This window comes from Euleptes europaea, chromosome 4 (assembly GCF_029931775.1).
Source record: "Euleptes europaea isolate rEulEur1 chromosome 4, rEulEur1.hap1, whole genome shotgun sequence".
Taxonomy (NCBI): Eukaryota; Metazoa; Chordata; class Lepidosauria; order Squamata; family Sphaerodactylidae; genus Euleptes; species Euleptes europaea.
In genome coordinates this window covers 102,713,578-102,725,712 of record NC_079315.1, presented here as the reverse complement: position 1 = coordinate 102,725,712, position 12,135 = coordinate 102,713,578, and the positions used below count along the sequence as shown (strand labels likewise).

General features: G+C 45.0%; 2 protein-coding genes across 2 annotated transcripts in view; one reads left to right on the top strand and one right to left on the bottom strand.

The window, feature by feature from the left end:
* RIMOC1 (RAB7A interacting MON1-CCZ1 complex subunit 1) overlaps positions 1-12,135 on the top strand; it is a 144,620-nt gene that overhangs the window by 28,300 nt on the left and 104,185 nt on the right. The gene's annotated exons all lie outside the window — the stretch shown is intronic.
* The window catches only part of OXCT1 (3-oxoacid CoA-transferase 1), a 90,853-nt gene continuing 89,880 nt past the window's right edge, over positions 11,163-12,135 (bottom strand). Inside the window, exon 18 of the mRNA XM_056848281.1 lies at positions 11,163-11,216. Within this exon, the coding sequence (XP_056704259.1) occupies positions 11,175-11,216 (42 nt within the window). The 3' untranslated portion in view covers positions 11,163-11,174. The remainder of the gene's footprint in view (positions 11,217-12,135) is intronic.

Sequence of the window (12,135 nt, the reverse complement as noted above, 5' to 3'; positions counted from 1 at the left end):
TTTCCCAGATGGGGAGGGAAGCCAACCCACAAGATAGTGCTCTCTAGAGCCAAACACACAGTTTGCACACACACTCTGTTATTTTAATATGACAATTTTGTTCAGGTGATGCATTCAGTCAAGATTCAGAGAGTCACCGAGACTTCCCCTTACGTCTGCCATGGAAATGCTTGTGCGTCGACTTCACAAGGCATTCACAAGTGCAGGGGCTGCCCGCATTTTCTCCACCAATAAACTGTTACCAAAATTGCTCTTTGGATGGGGAATTAGCTCGAGCAATCGGTAACTATGTATTTATTAAGCCAGGATCGCCCTATGTCTACGAGGGTTTTTCTCAGTGACTCCCCAAATAAAGACAGACTCAGGAATTCCAAATTAAAAGGTTTATATATATATATATATATATTCATTCATTCAATGTTACAAATAACACACGTACAAGAAAATAGGAATAAAGATAAAGGAGGTAAGTAAGAGATATTGAGGGAGTTATTAATTAGGATACTTTACCAATCTCTAGAAGTGGAGATGTTCCAAAATCCGTGGCATAGAGGTAGACAGAATACAGTGGGGGGGGAGGGAGGGGTGTATGGAACTTAACACACGAGGGAGACATGGCAGAGTGAAGGGGGAAGATCTGCACTGAGCCTTGTTGGGTAGGGCAAAATATACCCTTTTCTGGGGGTGGGGGGGGGAGTGAGATTCTCCAGATGGCTCCTTTCAACAACAAAAAGAGATCAAAAAGACTTAAGGGTCAGAGATAGGGTGAGGTGGCAATTTGTGTACTAAGCTGGCATCCTTGATTTATACATCCTGAGATGGTCCTTCACGTTTGACCAAATCGGAGGTTGTAAAACTTCACATTCCAGGGAGGCGGCAGGGGGAATCCTTTAATGTAGATAGCTGAGGATGTTTTCCCACAAGATACAGGAAGAGAGAGGGGGGGGGATATGCAGAGAAGGGCTACGTGATGCTCTCGCCTTGCAATAATGGCTTCTCTTTGGCTCAGGCTTTTGGATCAAGAGGCAATCAGGGATCATGGCAATTGTTCTGCTGGTTCTGCAGAGGTGATCCGGCCTCTTGTCCCTGGAAAGTCTGGCTTGTACAAAACTGGGGAGAGCTAGCCCAGAGCAGCAGGCTATTAAGGTGAAGGCAGCAATGTTTCAAACAGTTCAGTGAGTCTCTGTTATGGGTGCCATCTCCAGGGCTGGAGCTTTTAGGTATCAAAGCGCTGCATTGCAAAGGGCCGATTTCCACTCAAACTCCCAGTTTGAGTGTAAAACGGCCCCTTGTGATGCATTTTACACCCGGAAGTGCCGCATCGCAACAGGCCTGGATGTTTGTGACATCAAACTGGGAGTTTGAGTGGAAATCGGCCCTTTGCAATGCAGCACTTCCGGATGTGAACCGGAAGTGACATGTCGCCGGTTGCACGGATTGCCCGACAACCCTCAGCTGGTCGGCGGGCAGAGGGGCACTTTACCAGGGGGTTGCCCGCCACCAGCGGGCACCTGGTAACCCTAGGTGGCACCTACTCTCATTTCTGAAAATTTCCAGGAGTGCCCACAGCTTCAACAAGCTTTCAATGTATAAAAGTATTGGACAGTCAGATTTCCTCAAAACTTTGAAAAGCTACCAGAGAAAAACAAACAAGCCAGCCAAGTGGAAGTCCGTGTGCACAGAAATGTAGAGAAAAAAATGGAACTGCGCCGTGAAATGGTTTCAAAACAAGATGATGAAAAAGCCTCCTTCGGACAAACCATTGATTAAACGTTGACACAATGATGTACCTGGAGGGAAACAACTACTCCTTCAGTTTTATTGCTTGACAGAACTATTTCTCATGATAGCCCTTTAATTTTTATTTCAGTCCAAATGGCTTCCTCTGAGCTAGAAAGCTTGGGCATAAGCTTGGGCATATTTCATCAGGGATTTCCTCTGCAGGAGAGTGCAAAGGGAGATGAGGAGCAACTTAAGAGTCCTGTGGAATAATAAGGAACTAATAAGAGGAGGTTTTGTGACCATCACTGCTCGTATGAAGAACTATGAGGGGAAGAACCTTGAGGGAAAGAACCCCAGGGAACCACTGAAGGCAGAAGTGTGGCTGGTATGTATTTCTGCCATTCTGAATTTTCCAGTAGAAATGCCATTAGTTATTAAAGTATGTGTATCTTGGGTTTCACAAGGAGTCCAAAGTGCTAGCAGGCAAGGATGATAACAGATTCAACACAAAACAGCAAAACACCCCTCACAAGCCAACTAAAATTAACAACAAAATTATCCCACACGTCCCTCCCACAATCTCCTTTGAACTCAAGTGATTTCCAGGAGCCCCCTAAAAAAAGGAAACAAAGAACTCTCTGAGCAACTCTAGTGAAATGTTCTACAAGCCCAATGACTGAAATCATCCTAGAATGGGCCAAGGAAGAACCAACCTTTTTTTTGGGGGGGGGGGGGAATACAGCAAGAAGAAAGTGACCAGAGGAGCACAACTGGACGATGAGTTCTTAACAAGCGAGGTGGTGCTTTAGATAAGGTGGTCCAAAGTCATTAAGGGCCTTTGAGGTAAGAATCAACTTCTTAAATTCAACCCAAAAGCAGACAGGCAACCAGTTAAGATGTTATAGAACAAGTGTGATCTTTCACCTGACTAACCCCAGACAAATGTTGTACTAATTGAAAATTCCAGATAGTTTTTGAGGGCAGCCCTGCTTTTTACAGTAGTCCAGCCAGGAGGTTGCAGTAGTGTAGATCAGTAGCTAGGTTGGAGGAGTCCAAGTAGGGAAGCAACTTATGAGCAAGATGCAGCTGGATGAAGGGACTCTTAGCAACAGCACCAACTTGCTTTTCTGTTAGAGAGACGGTTCAAGAGCTTCCCCAGGTTTATTTTATGTGTCAAATGATCAGTTTGCCCCACCACAAACTGGCAGATCATGTCCTACCAAGACATCAGAAATGCAGTAGGATCACAAGTCACACCTCTAGCATTGTCATATTGATGATGTGCTTTGATTTTCACCTGTAGAGATAGTATGGTCCTAGGGAAGGCTTAGGCTACGACCTACCTGCCCAAAGTCTTGACCACTACCATTTATTGTGCCTTTGTCAGTGACAGAGCCAGTAGAAACTCAACAAGGGTAGCATTTAATAGCGCAAGCATACAGTAATGGGGGACAAGGCACCTCCTAAAGTCCTGGTCATTAATGCAGTCTTTCAGGGTACAGAAGCCCTGCCAGGAAAAATAATTGGCAGTTCTAGAATCTAAAAAGCTGAAAACCCTTCAGACTGCTACACAGGCTAAATTGTAAATATTAAAACTTGTGATGCAAAGACGCGATACAATTGAATTGTCCTTCAACTTGTGACACAAAGAGGCAATACAATTGAATCGTCATTCAACTGTAATCAAGGGATTACAATGTCTAAACAAGGCTGTTATTTCAAGGGAAAGTGTTGTTGTTCAGAGCCAGTGACTCACGAGTCAGCGGTGTGTCTTTGGCTCTTCTGTTTCTTGGGGTTTTCTGCACACCTCTGATGGCATGCACAGAAATACATGCATGCTGTAAATAAGTCAGCAGAAGTTTGTTTTCATTGCATTAAAAAAAATTGGTCATGTTTATATGTGTGTGTAAGGTGCCATCAAATTGCCGCCAACATATGGTGACCCAGTAGGGTTTTCAAGAAAAGCGACGGACAGAGGCGGTTTGCCATTGCCTTCCTCTGCATAGCAACCCTTGTATTCCTTCGCGGTCTCTCATCCCAGTGTTAACCACGGCCGACCCGGCTTAGCTTCTGGGATCTGATGAGATCAGGCTAGCCTGGGCCATCCAGGTCAAGGCAGTCATATTTATACTTAGATAGATTTAATGTAATTGTGTTTTTGGTGAGGTATTAGTCAGGGCATACAGTGGTCATGTGGCTCTTTGGGTTAATAGTGGTTGCGAATGTGGCTCACTGTGAGCCAAAGAGTACCACTCCTCAAAGAAAAGGAGGGCTCTTGCAATTTAGTTAATTGAGTACAACAGTAATCCCCAATGAGGCACCTGCTTGTTCCTATATCCTTCTTTCCCAAAGCAGAGTCAAACCTGGCTTTCTTCTACTTCTTTGGAGTGGTGGTGGGGGGATCAGAAGAGCCAGGAAGCATTACTCTGAAGAAACAAAAGGGGCCATGGCTCAGTGGTAGATCATCTGCTTGGCATGCAGAAGGTCCCAGGTTCAATCCCCGGCATCTCCCGTTAAAGGGACTAGGCAAGTAGGTGATATGAAAGACCTCAGCCTGAGACCCTGGAGAGCCGCTGCTGGTCTGTGTAGACAATACTGACTTTGATGGACCAAGGGTCTGATTCGGTATAAGACAGCTTCATGTGTTCATGTGTTCACTCATGTGGAGAGAGCTTATTTGGAAACCTCCCAGAATGTTGTGACTGGCCCCTGTCCCTATGGCAGCCATTTCGGGGTCACGAGCACTCTGTCACACCCCTCTTGCTGTTCTCATAATCCCAGAGGTGCCCACAGACTCAACAAGGTTAAAAGGTAGGGCTGCATTCTCCCCCCCCCCCCAAAAAAAAGTCCTTAAACCCTAGCTAAACATGGGGTCACTTTCTGTAGAGTAGCCTTTTGGGAGTCAACAATCCTGCCTAAAGATTCCTTTGAAATAAGCAACACAAAAAGATCACAACCGCGAACGGCATCTCCTCCATCTCCTCCCACACTATCCAGCCCGTCAAAGTTGTGTAAGAGTTAAGGACTCCTTTGACTTCTTGTTACCACAAGGAATTCTACACGTGCTACAGCACAGGTAAGGTGTTTAGTTCAACTGTATTGCTTTTCATTTTAATATCTCTATGGCTGTGTGCTTTCCCCTGTATTTTGTTTTGCCTTTTTCCACCCCTTTTTGAACCTAGCCACTCTTTCCCTTTCCCCTCTCCCCTTTTACAATAAACCTTTCTATAAAGACTTTTTGGGGCTTTGCTTCGTACAACATTTCTCTGGGATATTTTGTACCACCCCCTGGGTACAACCCCACTGGGCACTTGTTGCACTAAGTCAATCTTTGTTTGTAGTAACCTTTCTATAAAGACTTTTTGGGGCTTTGCTTCGTACAACATTTCTCTGGGATATTTTGTACCACCCCCTGGGTACAACCCCACTGGGCACTTGTTGCAGTAAGTCAATCTTTGTTTGTAGCAACCTTTGCTATTGCTAACAAGCAATTCAGAGACCTTCCCTGCCGCCTTTCTCTCTATTTACAGAAGCATGCTTCTCCCCTTGATTTCTTATTATGTGCCAGTTTGTAGCCGGAATGACTTTGTACTGTTGGTAACGCTGCATGAAACACTTTCCGTACCAGGGAGCCATTGAATCTAATCACTAACTTTTGTGCCTCAAGAATCACAAAGCTCCTTCAGCATTTGCAGCGGTACAAGTTTGTTTCTCTCGCTTTTTCGGTCTTTACCTTTTCGGTCTGAACGAAGCTCTTGTGTCCGTGACCGAGTGCGTAGCAGCACCTGAGGGGCAGCCATGAGTGCATCTTGTATTGGGCAACAAAACATTGGCAGGGAAGGACCGTGGCTCAGTGGTAGAGCATCTGCTTGGCCTGCAGAAAGTCCCAGGTTCAATCCCCGGCATCTCCAGTTAAAGGGACTAGGCAGGTAGGTGATGTGAAAGACCCCTGCCTGAGACCCTGGAGAGTCCCTGCTGGTCTGAGTAGACAATACTGATTTGATGGACCGAAGTCCATTGATGGATGAGTCAGTATAAGGCAGCTTCATGTGTAACATGCGGAATTGGTTTCAATCAGAAGGAATTTCTGTGGATGTAACCAATGGGGAATGGGAATGCTGATTTCCATCCATTTCTTCTTGCTGGAGACAGCTCCCTGGGATACGTTCATGTAAAGTGCTGGCAACTTGCCACTGGATTATGGCGACCCCACAGGGTTTTCAAGGCAAGAGACGAACAGAGGTGGGTTCGCGTTGCTTGTCCCTGTGTTGCAACCCTGATTTCCATGGTGGCCTCTCCTCCAAGTACTAACCAGGGCCAACCCTGCTTAGCTTCCAAGATCAGGCTAGCCTGGGCCATCCAGGTCAGAGCCCCTGTATCACATGCCATTGCAGGGAGTTTCTCACTCCCTCAGGATAAGCTTATGAGGGTTGGGCCATGAATCTAAAAAACCATGGTCCTTTTCTGTCACCACTTGCCTATGCACCAATTCTGGATTCTGCGGACTGTAAGCAAAGGGTATTGTGCTGAAACATGAGGCAGAGGGACATTTTGCTTCCCCCTCCCACTGCAGCCAACTATGTCTTTGCTCATGTGTGTAACCCCATTTCCAGTGTCACCTTTACAGTGCCCAAAGAGGCTGTTGGTGGAAGGAACAGATCTATTCTCCGCCAGCACCTTCCATTGGCAGTGCATTGGATCCAATACCTTGTACCCTATATACAGAATCATAAGAGTTGGAAGGGGCCATGCATGCCATCTAGTCCAACCCCCTGCTCAATGCACGATCAGCCTGTAGCATCCCTGACAAGTGATCGTCCAGCCGCTGTTTGAAGACTGTCGGTAAGGGGGAGCTCACCACCTCCCTAGGCAGCTGATTCCACTGATGAACAACTCTTATTTTTTTCCTAATATCCAGCTGGTACCTTTCAGCCCGTAATTTAAGACCATTATTGCGAGTCCTATCCTCCGCTGCCAACAGGAGCAGCTTCCTGTCCTCTAGTGACAGCTCTTCAAATGCTTAAAGAGAACGATCACGCCCCTCCTCAACCTCCTCTTCTCCAGACTGAACATTTCCAAGTCCTTCAGCCTTTTCCTGCTCCTCTCTGTCCCCATCCTTTTTGAAGTGAGGCCTCCAAAACAGGACATAGCACTCCAGATGACCAATGTGGTGTATAGAGGGACTATGACATCTAAAAAATATCTAAGATATCTGAAAGGAAGACTTGCTTTTTTCCCCTCATGCACACCATCAAGAAAACAAGGGGGGCATTTTAAATTTGCATAGAAGTTACAGTTATGTACAGTAGTCAGAAATCTTTTGTATAACTTTTTTGTTTAAAGGGAAATTTTTAAATTCAGGGTTACCTCCCTTTCAGGCAAATATGGTAGGTAAAATGACTTCCCTGCTTGGTAAAACAAGTCCATGGGTATCTTAAAGACGAATATTTATGCCAACATGAACATTCATGAGTCAGAGTTCCCTTCTCCAGATGCATATTGGAGGGAACTTGTTTTTGCCCACATTTATAAGGAAAATTACAGGGAAGGGAAAGAGGAGTTGGGGCAGAGAGGCTTGACGGGGAACTTGTCATTAGTATTCCAGGTGTGACTCTCTGCATAAAGGATTAGGACAGATAAAGCTGTTATACATAATGGATGATGAAAGAAGTCAGAGGTCCCAGCCTCTCTCTCTCATGGGGTGCAGAATAGCCAGCTTGGAAAACACTTGGCAAAGACAAAACAGCATGATTCTGAGGAAGGGTCTCCCCACTCCCAAATATGTGCTTCACAAAAAATACTGATTTGGATGTCATTGCCAGCGGAGTGACTTCTTAATGCTGCACTTCTGGATTTGGCTGTGAGAATCTGGACTGGTGATACTACCCCCTCTCCCCCACCCCCCACAAAGCCCAACATACACAAGTGTGCAAGCAGTGTAACAACAGAGCAACTGACTAGCAAGAGCATCTTTCTCTTCCACGAAGCAGGAGTTGGTTTTTATACGCCGACTTTCTCTACCACTTAAGGGAGACTCAAAGCGGCTTACAATCACTTTCCCTTCCCCTCCCTACAACAGACACCCTGTGAGGTGGGTGGGGGGGGAGAGAGTGTGACTTGCCCAAGGTCACCCAGCTGGCTTCGTGTGGAGGAGTGGGGAAACAAATCCAGTTCACCAGACCAGCCTTCACCGCCCATGTGGAGGAGTGGGGAATCAAACCCGGTTTTCCAGACTCCACCGCTCCAAACCACCGCTCTTAACCACTACACCACGTTCATGAGGCAAAGCGGTTAACGGAGCCATGTCTTCTATCGTAATCCAGCAGTCACAGACTTCGGAAATTGGATCCTCCAGACATTCTATCAGCAGAAGAGAAAAAATGGGGGAACTCTGCCAAATCTCTCTTCCTCACTGCAGCCTGGGACCAATATAGCTTTTTCTCAGTATCCTTAGTTATACCTGTAAGTCACAGGAGGCTGCTGGGTGAACGGCGAAGGTGGGAAAAGATCCGCTTCCGCCAGCAGAACATCTTCTGGATCCAACCGTTCTCCCCCCCCCCCCAACACCCAGTGCCTCATCAGTTGTTTGAATGATTATTTATTTATTTGAGGAACAGGATGCTTAGATGTTGCAATAAATCACCAGGACATGCCCTTTTCAACAAGTCCGCCTGCAGCAAGGCTTTCTAGTTTTTGTGCGATTTGTTTTATTGACCGTTTGCAAGTACATATAAAAAGACATGGATGCACAGTTGACAGTACATTTGTTAGATAGGCCAGAAGTTCACTTTCCTCTTACAAAAGAACAGAACCAAGTATACTAGTACACAAAATATGAAGGACAGTAATGTTTGGGAAGTGGAGGGGAAAATACATCGTCTTTTGAAATCCAAGAGGATTGGTTCAGTTTTACGGCTGTCATTATTTAGCTTTATATTTTTTATATTATGTGTAGCCTGAAAGTTACTAAGTGCTTTCCGTCGCCTCCTGCTATGAAATGCCTCGCCACTCAGGGTAACAACGTCATCAATAACCCACCAGACCTTGTGGCAGGCATCCAGTTCTTCATACACCATGAAAGGGAAATGAGAGTCGGTATTTCTTATCTTTCCAAAGCTCCTGGGTGACGGGAAAGATGGCCAACGGGCGGTTTAGTTTTTACTAGTCCCCTGCAACCCCCTTTCAGCTGGAGGGGCCCTAGCCTGATCTAGAGGGCCTGAGAGTTCAGGATTTATTTCTGAACTCCCCCCACACACACCACGATTGGGGTCCACGAGTCCTGGGCATCTGCTCTTTAAAGCAGGCTCCAAGCGAAACTGACCGAGGGTCGGGACATCCCAAGACGGCTAAAAGCCCGCCAATACTCCCCCCCTCTTTTTTTTCTCTTCTACCTTTCTTCCTCTGTGCCAAGCATGAAGACTCATGGAAACAACTTCAATCAAAACTACTCCTAAGACGCCTTGGAAGCTGTAAGTGCACCCCCAGGAATTTTGTATTTATAATGGGGAAGTGGGACTCCGGCAGAATCGAAACTAAAAATACAAAGCCCTTTAAGGACTGCTACTATCAAATTTGAACATTTCAGGAATAAACCAGACTCTGCTAATGCTTTTGTGGGGGAAAGGGAGGTGGGAGTTCCCTAAGTGCAACTGATCCCTCATAATTAGGAGTACCAGCAGAAGAAGTCAATGGGTTAAATTGTATTGTTGAAACAAAGGATGGTACAGCAGGACCAGCCATATCTCAACATGCTTGTCCCCAGTTCAACATTAGCGAAAGGACGCCAATACTCCTCTTTAGGTATAAAGTTCCTGAGGAGCAGTATGGTAATTAGGCATCTGCCCTGAAGTAATGCACTGGAAACCCAATCCTGTAATGTCACAGGCCCCTTGTACTACCCTGATTCTGATGGGCTCAGGTAACAGCAGCCAGAGATGGGGAAAGGAACAGACTCTACCGAAGTACTGAAGTTCAACCTCATGTCAAGAGCTGCAGAAAACCAATACGCACGAAATAACGTACTGGATCATACAGGTGAAGAGCAGAGGTGCATGAAAAAGGGTTCCTCCCTTGAATTGTCATGTTTCCCCATCACTAGATAGAACCTGCCTGAGCAACCACAATTGCATGCCACAAAAGCGTGGATCTCACAGACAGAGAGACTCATGGGAGTCCCGCCGACATCTGTCCACGATGCTTATTCTTAGCCTAACCTACCTCACAGAGTTGTAGACACTCTATGACTGCCTTATTGACCAATGAGATTTGTCTCACCAAGGAATTTAAGGGGCTCCCATAGCCAAACAAACCAATTTAGTTGGTCCTCAAAAATCAATCATCACCGCTGCATCAGTGAAACTCCACTTTACTGACTTCTCTAGACAATTGTGTAAATGATCAACTGCTCAAAATGGGAAGACAGAATCCAGACTTTAAATGAACTATGCAATTGTGCATGTATTTATTAAGAGGTCAGTTAAAAAAGAACACAAGACCATTACAGTAGCTTCTAGTCCAATAGAACCGGAATCTAGTTAAATCCACTGTATGTTCTATATACAGCCAGAGCTGTGTATATCCTGCACTAATCGAAATCCTATGCCAAGGTTCGCCAAATTCTGCATTAATAAAAGCTGGACTGTCTGATCTATATAATTGATGTCAATGAAGCCTATCTGCATCATTCCTTTTATATTTTATTATATTTTTGTAGCCTTTTGTGAAGGAGGCAGGGTTTTATGCAGTGCACTGAAGTTTCATCCTCTCGTTACTGAAAATCAAAATTCCTTTTCCTGGTTTCTTAGATATCACCTGGCATTGCCCATGCAAAACATTTTTCCAACCATAAGGAACTAGAAATTTGCTTAATTTTGTGTGGGGGGGCAGTCATCAAATTCTGCTTTTGTATGTTGTGATCACAGAATATTAACAACCCTGTCTATAGCCTTTCACCTATGCCACCTTCTGGAAATAAGGGTCCTGTTAAGACAAATACCTCATTACACACGTACTTTGGATCACCACCACATTGCCCTGTGACTCTTCCCCTTTTTTTGTGTGCGCAATCACAGCCAATGTTCAGGCACTTGGAAATTTGCATTATCTGTGCGTGGAAAAGGGACCTTTGCCTGTGCCCAAGGTTATGGCATTAAGATCCCATCTACAAGGCATGGTCTCTTGCTAATGCTCATTAACAGTGTAATGATTATAAATAAGCTAGGTACCAAATGGGTTTTATTTCCTGGGAACTGTACTGTAATGTCACGTGCAAACGAACATTTTACATAGTTATAGCGACTATAACATAGTTATAGCCTGATGCTAACTACCAGAAACTACTTACAAAGACCTCTTTTTAAAATGCATCATTGCAAAAAAAAAAAAAAAACCCAGACATTTGATTCCCTTTCGCTGGAAGCATGGAAGTTAAAAGCCCCGTTGTTGTCTACCCCTCAGGTTGAAATCTGCTTCATTGGTTGGAGATTTGGCGAGACCTAGAAGGGGAAAGAAAAAAAAAGATTTGACACATACTGTGATTTTCAATCATTTTTTTACTACAGTATCAAGATAGCTAGCGGTAATGCTGCTTTACATAATGCTGCCGATGAATCCAGGAAAGAAATTATTAGCCTGTTGACCCCATTACTTTCTCTAGATATCCAAATGAATCCAGTTTGGTGACACAAATTAGAAGCCAAGCACAGTTTCAACAGAAGCTTAAGCTTTGCCATGACTTAAGGAAACTGCTAATACCAGTAAAGAAACTACAACAAAAACTCCACTTTTCCGTTTCTCTAGCCGCAACTGAAAACTCTTTGTAGAATGCTAACATAAATCCATCATGAATGCCAATTTCTCTCTATATATTTAACTATCTATAGCTCCAATGGGCGAGACCCTGGAAAGCCGCTGCCGGTCTGAGTAGACAATACTGACTTTGATGGACCGAGGGTCTGATTCAGTCTAAGGCAGCTTCATGTGTTCATGTGACAGACCAACACACGGCTCTCTGTGTCTGTCCTCTGTGGGCAAGCTGCCTTATCACAGACCACAACTTCTACTCATCCCTCTTGCCTATGGGATGTTGGCTGTGTGGAACAACAGGCAATCCTTAGGATTTGGAGACTACTGTTACTGAACCCTAATTTACAGCATGATGTGGTGGCATTGGGCCACACTTGAAGAGAACCAGCTTCAGATCCCTATACAGCCATGAAGCTTGCTGGGTGTCCTTGGGCCCGTCATTCTCTCTCAGACTAACTTACTTCACAAACCATGTACATTGCCCTGAGCTTGTTGGAGGAAAGGCAAGATATAAACAAATTCAAGATACAACAAACACAGAAGTTCAGACACCATTTTGGTTGCCCTGGCAACAGGGAGAGAATCATAGAGTTGGAAGGGACCACCAGG